The 19,118-nt window shown below is 37.1% G+C and overlaps 1 protein-coding gene across 15 annotated transcripts in view; it reads left to right on the forward strand.

Moving 5' to 3' along the window:
• Positions 1-19,118, forward strand: part of R3hdm1 (R3H domain containing 1) — a 169,718-nt gene that overhangs the window by 129,936 nt on the left and 20,664 nt on the right. For all 15 annotated transcript variants that reach the window (XM_033757261.1, XM_033757264.1, XM_033757260.1 and 12 more), the window contains one exon: positions 4,304-4,455. In XM_033757261.1, the coding sequence (XP_033613152.1) occupies positions 4,304-4,455 (152 nt within the window). The remainder of the gene's footprint in view (positions 1-4,303; positions 4,456-19,118) is intronic.

A 19,118-nucleotide genomic window follows, 5' to 3' on the forward strand; every position in this document is an offset into this window, starting at 1 on the left:
GTGCATCTTCTCATCCCGGTAGTAATGTTTTTCTCCCATCTCAGTCCCAACAAATGGATAATGTTGTACATTTAAAATATCATAGATCAAAGTCAGGTGTGGTGGCACACGCCTGTAATCCCAGCACTGGGGAGGCTGAAGCAGGAGGATTGAAGAGAGTTCAAGGGCAGCATGGGCTAACTAGTGAGTGCAGGGTTAAACTGAACTACAAAGGGAGACCCTGCCAAAAAAAAAAGATAGAGAGCACATGCCTGTAATCCCAGCACTCGGGAAGCTGAGACAGGAGGATCGCTGTGAGTTCAAGACCAGCCTGGGCTACATAGTGAGTTCCAGGTCAGTGTCAACTACATAGTGAGACCCTGTCTCAAAAAACAAACAAAAAAAAAATCATAGATCATAAGTGAAGTTTTTAAAGCAGATATTCATTTTTCCTTAAATAAACATGTCTTTACTACACTATTTAACATTTTCAGGGAGTGGTTTTACCATCTTTCATCTTTAGGGAATTACTTTTACATAGGCTTGTGGTTTTGTTGTGTTGTTGTTGTTGTATGGGGATTGAACTCGGGACCTTGTGCTTGGGAGACAGGCGGCAGAAACACTGAGCTAAATCCCTGGCCTCATTGACTTGTTTTATTAGCCCCATGAGGTTTTTGTTTTGTTGAGGGATTTTGTTGTTTCTTTTTTTGTTTGTATTCTTTGTTCTGTTTTGCTTTTTCAATACTAGGAACTGAATCTGGGATCTTCACATTGAGCTAGATCCCCACCACTTTTTTTATTTTTGCTTTTCAAATAGGGTTTCAGTTGCCGAGTTGCCCAGTCTGGGCTGGAACTTGTGTCCTTCCCTCCAGAGCCTCCCAGAGTGCTGACGTTAGAGACCTGTGCCACAGACATGACTAATCGTAGGGTTTTTTTTTTACTTGTTTATAACTAAGACTAATATTAAGAAAGAAGTCAAAAGACCATTTTCATTCATTCAACAGAAGAAAAATTATTTGGGAAGGTAGAATATACCTGCATTTTCTCTAAACACATGTAAACGTATTAGTGATAGTAGACAAACCAATAACTCTGGAGATCATGAAATAAAGCGGCGAACAAGTTAAATACTTGACACTAAAGGAATAAAAATAAAGAAATAATCTAATAATGTCTTCTAAGAAGATAAAATCTTTAGCTAGCTCTTAAAGGAAAAATGTAGACATAAATTAAGATATTCTGGGGTATAAGTAAATATCTAAACGTATTCTATATAATTCCAGAAAATTAAAATATGAAATGTCAAATTTTGGGGCTAGGGTGCCACCACCTGCCTTGCAAGTGCAGGGTCCCAGGTTTGGTCCCTGGTACCAACAAAAAGAAAGAAAAAAATGTAAAACTTTCAAAGGTTATTGAGTGCTAAGTGTCTAATTTTGTTTTCTTTTCTTTTCTTTTTTTTTTTTTTTTTTTTTTTTTTTTTTTGTACAAGGCAGATGGCCAGAACCACTCAATAACTCAGCCCTATGTGTCTAGTTTTTTGTTTTTTGTTTTTGTTTTTTTGAGACAGAGTCTCACTAAGTAGTTGAGACTGACCTGGAACTCACTATGTAGTCCAGGCTGGTCTCGAACTCACAGTAATCCTGCCTCAGCCTCCCGAGTGCTGGGATTACAGGCGTGCGCCACCACGCCTGGCCCTATGTGTCTAGTTTTGAAGCCCCTTGATAATCAAAAGCAACTGTAAGAGATACATCATGAAACTAGGTTTGGCATCTTCCCTTTTTCTCACATTCCCCATGCTTTTTATTCCTTATTCTCCATGCTTCAGCCTAGGCGTGTGAGCTGCCTTTCCCTTCCTTCTTCCACAGATGGACATTACACATGATCCAGCACTGAGTCAGAACATTGCCTTCTCGAGAACTTTGGTTTTGAGCATTTGTTGGATGCCCAGGCAATCTGCTAGATGCTAGAGATTAAGATAAGTAAGACCTGGGCCAGAGATTTAGCTCAGTAGTCCCACCTGCCTTGCAAGCTCAAGGGTCCTGAATTTGATTCCCAGTACAAAAAAAAAAGATAAGTAAGACCTGTCCTTATCCTTTAGATTTTCTCACAGTTGAGAAAAATGTCATTTTACAATAAATATAGCTTTGTTGCTAGATTTATTTTTAATGGAATTAGACACTGAAAATATTCCAGAGCTAAGATAGTTGTTATAATTCCTACAGCTTGCTTTTTTACAAGTTATTAAAATCTTTGTAATAGCTCACGTAATCCTCACACTGAATAAATGATTATAGAGTATCTCAGGCAGCAGTGCACGGCAGCCTGCTAGTATTCTCCCTACTATATTTGTTAGACAAGTGAGCGTGAAAAACTGTCATCTAAAAATTAAGCTGGAAAAGTCGTCTGTTCTTAGTAATGTATTCTGTGGCTCTGCATCTTTTGGTACTAAAATGCTTTCTTTACCTAGTTAAAAATGTATTCCAGGAACAGGGATTTAGCTCAGTGGTAGTACCGCTGCCTGCCTTTCAAGGACAAGGGCCTGAGTTTGATCCCTGGTACCAAAAAAAAAAAAAAATTTATTCCAGGGCTGGGGTTATAGCTCAGTGGCACACCTGTCTGGTAAGTACAAGGTCCCAAGTTTAATTCTGGGTACAGGGTGGGGGTTGAGTCTCAAGGCATTGTGTGTGCCGCAAAATGTGAAAATTTTATTACTGTTGTTTAAATCATCTAAATTAGTCTATTTCACTTTTCTCAGCTATGCCTTTCATATATACTTATACAATTAATAATCTCAGAATACTATAATTCTGCTGTAGACAAAAACAGAAATATGTTATATTACTCAAAGTTTGATAAGTCAGACCAGTACATTTCTATTATAATGAATCAATGGGAAAGAAATTAACAGGTTACTTTTTGTTTGTTTGTTTTTTGAGACAGGGTCTTACTATGTAGTTGAGACTGACAGTGGAACTCATTATGTAGCCCAGGCTGGTCTCACTGTGATCCTCCTGCCTCAGCCTCATGAGTGCTGGGATTACAGGCATGCATCACCATGCACAGCTCAGAAACATGTTATATAAGCAAGATTTAGAAGTTAATTGACTTGGTTTTTGAGTTACTGGGATTGAACCCAGGGCCCTCACAATGAACTGTATTTCACACCTATTTTGTTTTGTTTTGTTTTGTTTTGTTTTGTTTTGTTTTCAGTTTGAAACAAGGTCTTCTTGAATGGCTGAGTTGCGCAGGAGAGACTCATTGTTGCATACTCCTGCCTCAGCCTCCCAGAATGCAGAAGTTAATCATTAACTTTTAAATCACAGCCAGGGAGAGAGAACAGGGAAGTTGTTAAAGAGCTGAGGCTCTGAAGCCAAACTGCATGAGTTGAAATCCTGATTTCTTTACTAGCTGTACAACTTTAGGCAAGTTACTTAATCCCAGTTTATCTATTTATAAAAGAGATAAGAAAAACACCTTTGTAGGTTAGGACACCTTAATGAGATAATGCACTTAAAGCACTTAAAACAGAAACTGATACATGGCAGTAAGTACTCAGTAATGGTAACCTTCATTATTATCTTTATTGGTAATAGTTTCATTGTAACTTCATATGTTGGCTTTATTTTTTAAAAATCCTGTAATCAACTATAATATTATGGTATATTTTTAAATTGCAAATGTCCTATATTATTGTCATTTTACAAACTAGAGAACTGAAGGATCCATTATGTCCATATGCTTTAGTATAGGTGATATAGAAAAAAGAATTAAAAGATTCTCTGAATGCCTCCTGTGCTAGATCTCTAGATGTACTATCCCCCAACAGTCATAATATCTCCTTTCTCTACTGGAGGTAGTATTTCCAGTTTTTCAGGTGAGGAGCCAGGGACCTCAGGATAGTTAAACCATTTGCCCAATGTCACATGGATAATAAAGTGATGGAACTGGTGTCTCATCTATCTGAAGCTCCAAAGTTCTCACTTACTCTGTGTTCCAGCGTGTACCCCCCTTGAGCCTTCCTTGGCTCTGCCTGACATAAACTGTGTGTCTCTTCCCATGTCAAATGATCATCCGTGTGTGGAAATTTTCTTTTTTAAAATAACTTTCTTGGGATATGTATCCAGCCTGCTGTGCAACTGATAAGTGTTAGCCAAAAGCAATAACTGACTCAAGGAAACAGAACGTAGTAGTGGTACTGAGGCAAACTTACTAGGAAAAGACAGTGTTACCTTTTCCTTACTGTTCATATTTTAAAAGTTTATGAGGCTGGAGACATGAACATCTGCAAGATTTAGATGTCTTTGAATTGTCTTTCAACTTTTAGGTTTCACTGCCTCAAGGTTCACAAGGAGTGGCCCATCAGACTTGCCAACAGCCTGTTATGTTCTCTAGTCAGTCTAATCCAGGATCTATGCCCACAGCAGGAATGCCAGTTTACTACAGTGTCATTTCACCTGGCCAACAAAATAATTTAAGGTGAGTATGACCAAGAAACCTAATCCTCAGCTTCTCATTGTTCACTGGGATTATGGTCTATTGCTAGTTTAAATTACAATCTGTTACTAGTTTTAAAGTTGACTAAAGTGCTGAAGTTGATAAATGACTAAAACAGTTTTCTGATGTAGAAAAAACATAATTGTCTTTTTCTAGTATTTTTAAATAAAATCCATATAAACTAAGCATTCCATATGTAAATTAAAAATTGTCAAGTCCCACCTTTGCCTAAAAATTAGGCAAGCTGGGCCGGATATTTAACTCAGTGGCACCACCACCTGACTTGCAAGTGCAAGGTCCTGAGTTTGATCCCTGGTACCAAACAAACAAACAAACAAAAAAACTGAAAATTAGTTTTAGTCACCTAAGTTTAGATTGATTATCCATGGGCCTTGAACTTTAAAGCATTTATTTAATATTTAAAGCTTTTGTGGTTTGGGGAGATTGTATTTACAGTATATAACCTAATATGAAATATCTTGCTGGAAATTTTTAGGTTCTGGAGTGCTCGTTTTTCAATAAGGGGAGAGGGGCATATAAGAGAAATAAACCATAGTACCTCTGTATTAAAGCAAATTATATAGTATTCAATCAGCTATTTAAACTTGGAAGAGCAGAATCTTTTCTGACAAACCTAATGTGCTAAAAATAGCTTTTTTTTAAGGTCTAATATGTATAGGCCATTCTTTCATAAATCTAGATTTAATAGCTTATATAAATTATGTTTTATCTGACATATTCCAGTGTACTTACATGAACAACAGAAGTTGATCTAAATACCCAGGCTCCTGGAATAGAATTCCTGCCCCAGAGTAAGAACTTGGTAAATCCATATTGAATGAACATATTTCTTCATTGCCATAGGCTAGCTTACACATATATATCTTTCTTTACACATGTGTAATGAATTATTGACTCTAATTGTATTTTGTCTATGAGGCCTATATACTTTTAAATTTTTTCAGTTTTGTTTATTTTTTTGAGACAGGCCCTGAACTCACTTTGTAACCCAGGTTGGCCTAGAACTCATGGCAGCCTTCTGCCTTTGCCTGCCAAATACTGGGATTACAGGCATGCATCACCATGCCCAGCTGGTAACATTGTTTTTAAATTATAAGCAATGTTGGCATAATTATAAGCAGTGTTGGCATAAAAGGAAAGCTGAATATGATGTCTCACTCCCCGTGCTCCCAAGAACCAGTATTCACATGCTGTCACACTGGCCTTCCTGACTATATAGTACATGAATAAATACATACATGTAGGAATTAGGTGGTAAATTTTAGTGAAATAAACATTATCTTACACTTTTCCCTGAATACTATATCATGAAATTCAGATTAATAATCATTAGTCTAAAACACTGGGGTTTTTTCCCTAAATTTCACATACATAATTTCACATAAATGAGATGTCATACAGGCAGGTTTTGATACCTCTTCTCTCCCCCTCCTGCCACCTGGGCAGTTTCCCACGTACATATATAATAGACAGCTAACTCATGTTTCTTTCCTAGTTGTATCTTTCCTCACTTCTCTTCTCGTACTTAATCATATTCTAACACATATATGATGTGGAACGTGAGCCATATTGATTAGTAGATACACGTGAAATTGAGTATATAAATGATTTTACATACAAAATGTCTGCAGTTCATTCTTTGTTATGTCACCATATGAATATGCCTGCCACATGAGAGAATTTAATCCATTCATATTTAGTATTATAGGTGATAGGCTGGATTTTTTTTTTTTTTTGCCAGCCTGCATTCATTTATTTCATCATACAATACTTTACAACTGCATGATTAATTGTTCCCTTCAGTCATATCTTTTCTCAGACATAATGCTAATATATCTGAGAAAGTTTCTAGATATGTGTCATGTTTAAGGCCCTTTCCCCCATAGAATCTCACTGATTTGATTATGCAGGCATAGATTGTTCTAAATAAGCAAATATTTCAGATAAGTGTATCTTATACTTTTAGGCATTAGTTATTGGCTGGCATTATTTGGTTAGGAGAAATGTGGGCTTTATCATCAAACACCTGCCTTCAAACTTAGGGTACTTTGGACCAATTGATTATTCTCTCTGTAACTTCTCATAAAAATTGTAGTGGGCCGGGGATGTAGCTCAGTGGCTCTGCACCTGCCTAGCAAGTGCAAGGTTCTGCATTCTATCCCCAGTACAAAAAAAAAGAAAAAGAATTATATTTTTCAATACTGATATATGGCATTAAATAACTAGAGAATTGAGGTCTCTTTCCTTGCTATTAGGTATGGCCAGCACAGCTGCTAAAGGCTGTAAGTCAAATTCTGGATCTAGAGGATTCTTATAGGAAAGATTGTGGCAGGCAAAAACCAAGGATGAAGAAGTGGGACTACTCAAATGTTTGTGTACAGGAAAAAAAACAACAGTGCAAAGGCAGCTTGCAGAATGGGAAAAAATATTTGCAAACCCTGTTTTGGATGAGCTAATATCCCAAATACAGAAGGACTTCTTATAATTCAGTAGCAAATAATCAGTATTTAAAATGAGTGAAAGTTTTACATAGAACTTTCTCCAGAGAAGATTTATAAATCGCCAATAGATACATGAAAAAATGCTTAAAATCAGTAATAATCAGAGAAATACAAATTAAAACCAAATCACACTTATTAGCATGGCTATTATCAGAACAGTGAAAAATAGCAAATGTTGGTGAGGATGTAAAGAAACCCTTGCACACACTACTGGTGGGAAAGCTAATTGGTCCAGCAAGTATAGGAAACAGTATGGAAGATCCCCCAAAATTAAAAGTAGAACTACAGTATGATCCATAAATCCCAGATATTTTTTATTATTATCCCAAGAATTGAAAGCAGGATCTACAAGAAACAGTTGCACTCCCATGTTCATTACCAACAATAGGCAAGATATGGAAACAATCTAAGTATTCATCCATGGATGAATGGATAAAGACAATATGTATACATGCAATAGAGCCTTATTCAGGCTTAAAAATTAAGGAAATTCTACAATGTGTGAAATAACTGAACATTGAGGACATTGTGCTAAGTAAAATGTCAATCACGAAAGGATAAATATTGCATGATTGCACTTGTATGAAACATCTAAACTAGTCAAACTCAGAAAAGGATGGGTAATGGATAATTGCTCATCAGTGGATCTACAGTTTCAGTTGTACAAGGTGATTAAGTTCTATCAACTGTCCAACACTGTGACTATAGTTAATACTGTATCATACACTTAAGTTTTTATTAAAAGAATAAATTTCGGGCCAGGGATTTAACTCAATAGTTCTGCCTCCTGCCTCGCAAGTGCATGGACCGGAGTTCAATCCCTGCTATCAAAAAAAAAAAAAGAATAAATTTCATTATATGCTCTTACCACAGTTTTTAAAAAGTTGTCATTGTTTTCAAGGAACCTCTACATCTGTCTTACTAAGCTATATGTCTTTGGTACAGTATTTACCTCTAAAAAGCTCTGTTCCAGACCAAATTGTGACTGGATACTTCTTCCCCAGAAGTAAATGTGAAATCTGGAAGGAACCATAGAATACCATTAGTTTGTCTTTAAATATTTTTATTTTGAGTATTAGTCCCAAAGACAAGGCATAGTAGGATGTTAATTTATTAGTGTGACTTTTTCCCCTCGATTTACTTGTGTTTTTTCTGTGTAGCCTAAATTTATATCATTGTTTTTCTCTGCTTTTCCAACCCAGGACTTCATCAACATACTTTTTTGGGTTTTAGGTAAATTTAATCACTTTGTATACCTCACTGAATCTTAAGTCTGCATTTTTATCAGAACACTTAACTGAAAAATGAAAAATATGTTCGTTCTTCAGCATTAGTTTTTTAAAAGTTTGTGCAGTGGCTGGGTGTGATGATGCACACCTGTAATCCCAGCACTTGGGAGGCTGAGGCAGGAGGATCACTGCACATTCAGGACCAGCCTGGGCTACATAGTGAGTTCCAGGGCAGTCTGAACTACATAGTGAGACCCTATCTAAAAAATAAATGAATAAATAAAATGGTGTATTAAGAAAATTATTGTTATTTGTGGATTCTGTATTTGTAAAACTGCATCATTTTCTTATTCAACATTCACAGACACATTTAGAGTAGCAAAAACTGAGTTATCAGACAAGCATGTTTCCCGCTGAGGTTAAATAATGCACACTTTGCCTCCCTTACTTCTCTTTGGAAGCATGCATCAATCCACAGCTTGTTTAGTGCTATTTTGTCATTTTGTGATTTTTGTTGTGATTTCATCATTTAAAATGGTCCTCACAAATAATGCTGAAGTTCCATCTTGTGTTCCTCAGTAGGATGCAGCTCTGAAGTGTATTCAGGCATGAGTTAAATTACTGTTGCCATCATTGCAGTATTAATGAGTCAACAGTGTGTATGTTAGGCTACTCTAAACAGTGCCAACATGGCTTCCAAAATTCATGATAAAATAGGAAAAAAAAACGAAAGGTGGCTAAAATTTGTGAATTCATGAGATAATGACTAGTATGTTTTTGTTTTGTTTTGTTGTTGTTGTTTTTGATTTCTTGAGATAAGTTTTGCTGTATAGTTCTGGCTGACCTTGACCTCACTATATAGCCCTGCTGGCCTTGAATTCATGGCAGTCCTCCTGCTTAAGCCTCCCAAGTGCTAAGATCATAGGCATGCCCCACCACACCTGGCAAAGACTGGTTTTTAAAAAGTATAGTGCAGTGTTACTCGGAGACTGAAAGCCAAACAAAGTAATGACCATGTTACCCAGAATCAAGAAAACATTAAGCTGTCCTCAAATGGTGTTTTGTTATTTTTTAAAACTGCATGTAATTATGTGAAGTACATATTGAGATATTTTTCGAAGCCGGGCGTGGTGGCACACACCTCTAATCCCAGCACTTGGCAGGCTGAGGCAGGAGGATCACTGCAAGTTCGAGACCAGCCTGGGCTATGTAGTGAGTTCCACGTCAGTCTCAACTACATAGTGAGACCCTGTCTCAAAAAACACAAAAATACTGTGACCTGAGTATTGCTGGAATCCAACTGTATTTCCTTAAGAAAGAATGGCTCATTAACTGCCAGGAGTGTACATGCAACTTACAGAATATAACTGCTGGGAATAAAAGAATTGATTGAGTTTCATGCCTAACGTTGTGTTAGACTCTATAAATGTATACAGAATGGATTAAAAATACAAGAGCTCATATTACAGAGTTTCAATTATTTCCAATATTAAGACCTCCTAAATCTTACTGAGACATGATATTCGTGTAAAAAATATAAAATTTTGTCTGTGTCCTTATTTTTTTTCATTGAGTTTATTGGTCGTTTGTTTGTTTGTTTTGTTTTTTGAGACAGAGTCTCACTATGTAGTTGAGACTGACCTGGAACTCACTATGTAGCCTAGGCTGGTCTGGAACTCACAGTGATTCTCCTGCCTCAGCCTCCCAAGTGCTGGGATTACAGGCGTGCACCACTATTCCCGGCTTATTGGTACTTTTTAAGTATACAGTACAGTTACATTTATCATTGGTATCGTGTACCTTTACATGACAGAGCTTGGTTCTTATTTCTTCCTCATACTGCTGCCCTCCCTTCACCCACTCCAGCTCTTCCCTATTTATAAAGCCTTGGGGCCAGAGATTTAGCTCCAGGATTCTTGCCTTGAAAGCGCAAGGTCCAGAGTTCGATCCCCAGTACCAAAAATATAAAGCCTTTGCTTCCATTTTTTTCCCTTTTCTCATATTTTCTCTTTTCACTTATTTCCTTTCCCCTACCCTTCCCACTTCCCCTACACCTTTAGCCCTTTTCTTCCTATTTCACGTTACCAGTTATGCAATTTGTATCTTATTTACGCTTTTAGTTTTTGTGGCCTTATTTTTCACAATGTGACCATATTTTTCATGACTTCTCTCTGATGCCAAAGGGTCAATCCAGCAAAAATGTATGTATTTAAATACGATATTTAGGAAATATAGGAAATAGTCTTGTTCTTAGTTAGCTACAGTTTTTATGGAAAACTAAATTTATGCATATGAAACAAAATAATTCAAGATTTATATAAGAAAAGCTAATGTGAATGTTGTAAGGAACAACACTGATACCTAGACATGTATGTAACCCTAGCATTATTGTTGGAGCCCTACCTGTCTGATCGTCATATCCTTTACCTTCAGTTTTGTTTGTTTTGTTTTGTTTTATTGCCAGTACTGGGATTGAGCTCAGAACCTTGCACTTGCAAGGCATGATGAGTGGTACCACTGAGCTAAATCCTGAGCCCCTTTACCTTCAGTTTTATTCCTCCCAAAATGGTATACTCTTATACAGTCAGCATAGAAATTGAAATAAAACTTTCCTTCAGATGTTTTTCTTGTCCAGAGTTCTAACATTTTAGAACCTCATGTGCCTTCACATTATCTAAAAGTGATGAAAGTGCTGGACATGGTACCTCATGAGGCCTTTGATCCCAGCACTCAGGAGGCTGAGCCAGGAGGATTGCCATGAGATCAAAGCCAGCCTGAACTACATAGTATCTACCAGTGATTCTTAATTTTGGCAGCATATTAGGATTGTCTGTAAAGCTCTCAAAACGTAGAACACCAGTTATCTCCCCTGTATTTTCTCAATTAATCTGGGCCTTATCTTCAGCCTGAAAACCTGTTGTTTTTTAAAGCCCTCCAGATGACCTTCATGGACCCTAGAAGTTGAAACCAGTGGTCTACAAGGACCAGCCCCCTCTTATTTTCATCCATGACTTTGTCCACAGGAAGCTTTAGCCCACTAATATTTTATAAATTTGCAGGAACGTCATCATGTCTTTTTGTCACTTATTTTATTTTCATGTGAAAGAGTGTCTTAACATACCAAGTATAATAAATCTTTTAGACACTAAATGAACTGTAATATCTTTCACTTTATTACATGATTGATTGTAAGAAGATTCCTGTAAGAACACTAACCTTTGTTTTGAAAATTTAGTGCAGGTTACACTTGATTTTTTGTAAAGGCTCTTTGTTTAGACAAATTGAATTTGAATTATTTTTACTATCAGCTTGACTTTTCAGTTATGAGGCAACTCTGGCTAGGAACTGTGCTGTCATGTCACTAGGAGGATTGAACAAAGCTCAGTATTGGGATTTTTCTCAGTTTTTTATATGAAAAATATTTAGTTTGAGGCCTGCAGTCTTAAAAAGTGGCAAGTTGGATATCTTCAAAATGTTCTCATCTTTAGTGGTTTTTCTCCTGTTTTACCTTTTATTTTCCCATTTTTATCTTGAAACTCAAAAGGATAATGTACAGTTATCTTTGATTTGCAAACTCAAAGGATAGCCTAGCATACAGAGAGGAACTTGAAAAGACTGTAGCTCATGGAATCTTTATGAAATAATGAAAAGGAAAACCTACATTTAAATCCTTTTCCCTTTTTCATCTCCACACTTTTTCCTCATTTTTATATCCTATTATTTCCCTAGTGTCCCCTTCGCTCTGCTTCTGATGTCTCTTCTGAATGCATTTTACTTCTAAGCCTCCATCAGATTCAGTTTTATTAGCTGCAGCCTTCTTTGAAATAATTGTTGATAATGAAATATTTTAATCTAAACAATATCTTGATGAATATTTACCTCTATTGTTACTTAAAAAGAAATTAAATCTAGCACAGAGAAGTAGTACATAGTAAAGAATAAAATTTCCATTACTGGGCCGGGGTTTTTGCTCAGTGGTGCCACTCCTGACTCAGAAGCACAAAGTCGTGAGTTTGATACTCAATACCAAAAACAAAACAAAACAAACTTTAGTTATATCAGGTAAATGAATTCTGGAGATCTCCTATACAACACTGTGCCTCTAATAACAATATTGCATTATACACTTAAAAATGTAATAAGACTGGAGGCAGGTTATTTAGCTCAGTGACACTGTGCCTGCCTTGCAAGCCCAAGGTCCCGTGTTCAATCCCTGATACTAAAAATAAAAAACTATATATATTAAGACTGAGGATATAGCTCAATAATAGATCATGTGCTTAGCATTTACAAACCCTCTGTTTGATCCTCAACGTGCCAAAAAAGTATACAATTTTTTTTAATGAACTGTGCTCTTAGTGTAATGGATATAATTCTAAAGACTAAGAGAATAGATTAAAAATATATGTAATTATTAGCCGGGGCATGATGGCACATTCCTGTAATCCTAGCACTCGGGAGGCTGAGGCAGGAGGATCGCTGTGAGTTCAAGACCAGCCTGGGCTACATAGTAAGTTCCAGGTCAGTCTCAAGTACATAGTGAGACCCTGTCTCAAACCCCCCACCAAAAAAAAATATATATGTATTGAATTAATAAACTTCAAAAGATAAAAGTTACTTTCACTGCTTAAACTGCCTTCTTGGAACACTGGTTTCCTCTTCAGTGGTTATAACAAGTTTCTTGTTTACCTTTTTTGTGGGCATAAATATACATTATGCTTGCACATCTTTCCAAAGAGAATCTGAATTTTTCCTTTTGGGTTAGAATAGAAAGATACTATCTTGAGTAAGAATCTCAAGATTTAGACTAAAGGCATTTAGCTTTTAATCTCTTAATAAATAAAAGTAGTCAACTAGGCCTGGTGGCACATGCCTGTAATCCCAGCACTCAGGAGGCTGAGGCAGAAGGATCACTGAGTTCGAGACCAGCCTGGGCTACACAGTGCGCTCCAGAGCAGTATGAACTACATATGAGACCCTGTCTCAAATAACAAAACATAAATAAATAAATGTAGTCATGGTTTTTGAAGCATAAATGTGATATGATAAAAATCACTTTAAAAATAAAAGTTGCCTAGTGGCACTCTTGGAGGTGGATTTGAAGTAAGAAGAAACCACAAGCAGTAGGAAGTTGTAGATAGGCATCACATAGCTGAATCCTTAGCTGTAGGGGTGCAGTAGGAAAGGGGCCAGTCTGGGATCCATTTTGAAAAAAGAAACAAATATTTCAATATTAATACATGAAGATTAACGAAAGAATTGGCTTAATACATACTAAAAGCTGGACATTGTGGTACAGGCCTACAATCCCAGATCTTGGGAGGCTCAAGCCAGAGGATTGCCATGAGTTCAAGGCCAACCTGGACTACATAGTGAGACTCTGTCTCAAAAAGAAAAACAAAGGCCTGGGATTTAGCTCAGTGGTTCTGCCACCTGCCTCGCAAGTGAAGGACCTGAGTTTGATCCCCAGTACCCCACCCCCCAAAAAAATGCATACCAAATCTAGAGTTGGACAGTCTTTTCTGTAACCAACCAGAAAGGAAATATTTGAGACTTTGCAAGCCAAAGTACAAAATTGTAAATGCTGTTCAAGTAGGTAATGACAAAATAAATTCTACAAAAATTTTTTTAAAAATTCAAAGTTATAATTGAGCACAGTTTTTTCAGTACAGCTGTACACAGAGAAAAATAGATTTATTTTGGGTGGCATGTAACATTGTACTTAATTAGAATTCAAAGTTAATGTTCTGTATCATCATTGACTACAAATTTTCATCTGTAGAAGCCATTCTTAGCTTGAAGGGCATGGAGAAGCAGGCATTGGACCAGATCTAGTCCACAAGCCATTTTGAAAATTCCAGTACAGATGATTTGGTTGCCAGCAATAAAAAGACCAAAAGGATTTGATCAGAAATGAAGGCTGACATCACCACTCTAAGGGATATAAAGCCAAACCTATAGGGCCCTAGGATTTAGCTCAGCGGCAAGGTCCTGATTTCGATCCCTGGTAAAGTGGGGGGGCAAGCCTACAAAGAGACTTCAATGAATAACATGTTGAGAAAATGAAGGTCATTAAGGGGGGGAAGCATTGAATGTGACCAGATGTCATTAGTAATCTTTGGCATATTAAGTGTTGAAAAGGACCTTCATGAAGAAAATAACAGGTTTAGATGATTAATATCATTTTATGAATATGTCACTAATTTTCACTCCATCTAATTCAGAAGCTCTGCCTAGGCTCTTCTATGAGCTGAGCCAGGAAAACTGAGCAGTAAGCTGGAGCCATCATAAGATTCCCTTTTGTTTCCCTTTTCTCAGAGTTTACTATTCTTAAGCTGTCATTTGTTCCGCATCTGAAAACAATCATTTCGTATGTTTTTCTTGCTTTTTAGTTAAGGTAGAAGTATGAACTGTATTCCTATTACTCTGTCTTGTCTGGATATGGAAGTCAAAAGGATATAGTTTGAAAGCACTTTCTTTAACATGCCTCATACTGTTCTAACAATAAGTAAAATACAGAAACTAGCTCCCTTCTAAGCCCCCGAAATTATTCACAAAATAAATTACATGAGATATGCCACAGGGACACTTTCAACATGTTCTTCTACTTCCTAAACTAGGTTGGCCTATCTCAGGGGAGTGCTTGCTATTTAGGTTACTTGTGGCCTGAAGAAATATCTTGGCAAGTTTGGGACTAGCCATTCATAATATTGGGCAGTAAAGAAAATCATAATGGATTTTTTAAAATGAAAATTTACTAAAAAAGGGCCAGGGATTTAGCTCAGTGGTTCCGCTGCCTGCCTCACAAGCACTAGGGCCTGAGTTTGATCCCCAGTACCCCCCAAAAAAATTTAATTTATTTGAGGGACAAAAGCTCTAAAAATCTAAACAAAATAATTCCAAAAGTAGAAAGGGATAATTTAGGGTGAAGGGAGTGTGGGGACAAGGGGAAAAAGTGAGAACCCAGACCTGGCATGTAAAGGTACAAGATCCCAGTAATGAATGTAACTGTACTGTCTACCTAGAATGTACCAATAAATTCAATTTTTAAAAAAAGAAAGGGATAATTTAGAAAATTGCTCCCCTTTTAAAATTTTTTATTTTAATATCTCAATTATCTTTATACAAGTTCCTTCACTTCTATTTTTCAAAGTAGTCTTACCAAATTGAAAATTACCAAGAATGCAAGGGCTGGAGGTGTGGCACAATGCTAGAGGGCTTGCCTGATATGTATAGGCCCTGAGTTCCAGGAAAAAGTTACCAAGAATATAAAGAGAGAAACTAAAGCTGGTAAAGAGAAAGTGTCCTTTTTTTAATTAAAAAGAAGAGTATTCCATCCTCAGCACAAGGGGAGAAAAAGTTACCAGGAATACAAAGAAGAGAGAAACTAAGACTGATAGAGAAAGTATCCTTTTTTTTTAATTGAAGAGTACAAAGAGAAGATTTGCCGTTACAAAGGAGGCAGAGACATAAAATCCCCAAGGAGAGTATGATCCAGCACACAAAGGAAAGCAGGTTAGCCTTAAATAAGCATGCAGAGGATTCATGGATAGTTAGAGAAAAAGTGAGTACAAGGGTACAGGCACAGATTAATGGGTAGGTGTGGTGAGATTATTAAAAGCTCTCTACTTTGCTTTCCTCAGTGAATTTGAGTTCAAAGTATGAAGTATAGTTGGGTGTGGTGGTGTACACCTGTAGTCCCAGGGCTCGGGACACTAGGGCAGGAGGATTGCTGCAAGTTCAAGGCCATCCTGGACTACCTAACAAGACTGTCTCAGTAAACACAGAAAACAAGCCTCTTTACTTGGGGGAGAGGATAGCAAGTTATCGCCTGGGGAAATGTTCAATCTAAGCAGTAATCCAAAAAATGAGAAGGCAACTTTAACAAAAGGATAAAACAGCACTACTGTGCAAAGAAATACTTAAGCATTTTTACATACAGGCATAGCAAGCCCATTTTTCACTGAGCAATTGAGAACATTTACATGAAATTGCCGTACTTTTAGGGGGTGACAAAATTTTATTAGAGGTAAGAAAAGAAACAGGTTTTTCTGAGTGGGAATGGGCCAAGTAAAAGTAGGAAAAGAAGTACTTCCTACAGCATAAAGATGGGCCACCATATAAGAGGGAACACAGTGGCTTGTTAACATCTGATTGCCTTGGACAATACTACTGCAGCTGGTTTGCTTGATGTTAGAAGAGTCACATAACTGTTGTTGATATGGGAAATAAATGTAACTCCCAACCTGCCAGACATTAGGTACATTAAATTTGTGTTCCCCCAAGTCTTAACAGTTAATTGCAAGGAAAAGCAGAAGTTAAAATCAGGAAGATTTATTGGAGAATGGGAATAGCTCCTGAGAGACAGGCGAGGTCCCAAATAGATTGCCTCATGCTTTTTATTTTATCTCTAAAAGTTCACCCATAAAGATAATCACCCCCTAAATTTAAATTGCTGCAAAAAAACAGCAATGTTGATAAGAGAATCCAACCAAAAACAAAAGTAAGGCTGGGGATATGATTCAGTATGTCCACCCTGGGTTCAATCCCCAGTACTATCCGCCAAAGATGCAGAAGAAATACAGAGTAACCTTGGAGTATTTCAATCTTTCCTACTTATTTCCTCTGTTAGGATGATTAAGTAAACTTAAATTTGCATACTTGTTACAGACAATGACTCACATAGGGACCAGTGAGTCAGAGTGTTCTGTGTTAATTCACAAGGATAATTCAGAAGGAGAGATGTGTGCATAGTGGTAGTAGCTTGATTTCTTAGCATATTTTGCCAACTGTACAGAAATTTTCAAGCATCTTTAGTAGCTGTAGTATATGTGGAATTTCATTATTGTTTTTAAAAAAATACACTGGTTCCTATTTTCCCACCTAAAAAATAGTACTAATTAGAAATAGCAACCATGAAATATTTGTAAAATCCCAAAAAAAACACATAATGGCAACACTTTTTTTATAGAGAATTTGTCCTGCTATAAACTTTACTGTCATCAACCTTTTGCTAATGACTTCATAGAAATTCCTTTGTGAAAATTTCTCATATATGCATCATTTTTGTCTAGTCTGCCATTTCCTTATCTGTTATGGGTGTTTTGGCGGGGGTTGGTTTTTTGAGAAAGGATCTGGCTATGTTGTTCAGGCTGGCCTTGAACTTGGCTGGGTCACCACACCTGTCCCTTTATCTGGTGTTTAAACAGCCTACGGAGATAAAATTCCCCTACCAGGGCTGGGAATGTTTGTAGCCTAGCACTTAAACTAGCACGCGCAAGGCCCTGAAATTGATTCCCAGCACCTCAAAAAAAAAAAAAAAAAAAAAAAAACATACCATCGAATTCATCCACTTATATGATTCAGTAATTTTAAGTGTATTTACAGCTGTACAAAATCATCACCACAGTCAATTTTAAAACAGCTTCAAAAAGAAACTGAGGTGGAAGCAAAGCAAGTATTCATTAGCAAATAAATGTATAAACAAAATATAGTATATGCATACAATGGAATATTATTCCGTCTTAAAATCAAGGAAGTTCTGACACATACTACAGCGTGGGTGAACCTTGAGGGCTTTATGCTATGTGGACTAAACCAAAAACCAGTACTCTTATGATTCCACTTATATCAGGCACCTAAAGTAATTAGATTAATACACAAAGCAGATGTTTGCCAGCAGCTGGGGAGAAGAGAATGGGAAAGAGAATTAAGCAGCTCTGCTGTTCCATTACTCCCACCATCCCCCAGCCACTAATCTTTCTATATCTGGATTTCCCTGTTCTAGACTTTTCACATTCGTGGAATCATTGTGTGTAGTGTTTTGTGAGGTTGATTACACTTAGCATGAACTCTTCATGTTCATCCATATGGTAGCATCTGTCCATACTTCTCTTTTCTATGGCTGATTTTGTGCATATACCACATTTTGATTGGATTGCTTCCACTTTGTGCTACTATAAATAATACTGTGGACTGGGGATTAGGCTGAGGATTTAGCACAGTGGCACCATGCCTGCCTCACAAGCACAAGGTCCTGAGTTTGATCTTTTTGTACCCCCCAAAAAAGTACTGCTGTAAATATTTGGGGGTGGGTGCGGTTTGAGACAGAGTTTCACTATATAGTTGAGACTGACCTGGATCTCACTGTGTAGCCCAGGCTGGTCTCAACTCACAGCAATCCTCCTGCCTCAGCCTCCCGAGTGCTGGGAGTATAGGTGTGCACCACCGCACCCAGCCCGCTATAAATATTAATGTGCAAGTTTGTGTGGACAAAAGTTTTTCATTTCTCTTGAGAGTATACCTAAATAGAATCATTGGGTCATGTTGGTTTTGGGAGCAGGGGGTTGTTTTGTTTTGTTTGAGAACAGCATTTTGCCATGTAGTTCAGACCATCCTTGAACTCACTATGTAAACTCGCCGGACCTCAACCTCTCGACAATCCCACTGCCTCGGCCTCCCAATTGCTGAGATTACAGGTGTGCCTTATTATGTGCTGTGGTAAGTCTGTTTAATGATTGGAAGAGCTGCCATAATTTCAGGAGCAAAAAATACATGGCTTTTGGGGGCCGGGGATGTAGCTCAGTAGTGCTGTGCCTGCAGGCAAGTGCAAAGTCCTGAGTTCAATCTCCGGTACTGAAAAAATAAATTTAGATTACACAAAATACAAGGTTTTTTAATTTGATGAAATCAAATTTATTTTTTGTTTATTGCTTGACTTTGGAATCATGGAATAATTATCAAATCCATGATCACAAAGACTAATGTACACATTAAAGACTAAAGCTTTAGCTCTGACACATAGGTCTTTGATCCACTTTGAGATAGACAGACAGGTGATGTAGGGCTAGCATTGAGTGAATTCTTTTTTTTTTTTTTTTTTTTTTTTTTTTTT

The sequence above is a fragment of the Fukomys damarensis genome, unplaced genomic scaffold (assembly GCF_012274545.1).
Source record: "Fukomys damarensis isolate Sample0158 unplaced genomic scaffold, DMR_v1.0_HiC HiC_scaffold_29, whole genome shotgun sequence".
In the NCBI taxonomy this organism is placed as follows: Eukaryota; Metazoa; Chordata; class Mammalia; order Rodentia; family Bathyergidae; genus Fukomys; species Fukomys damarensis.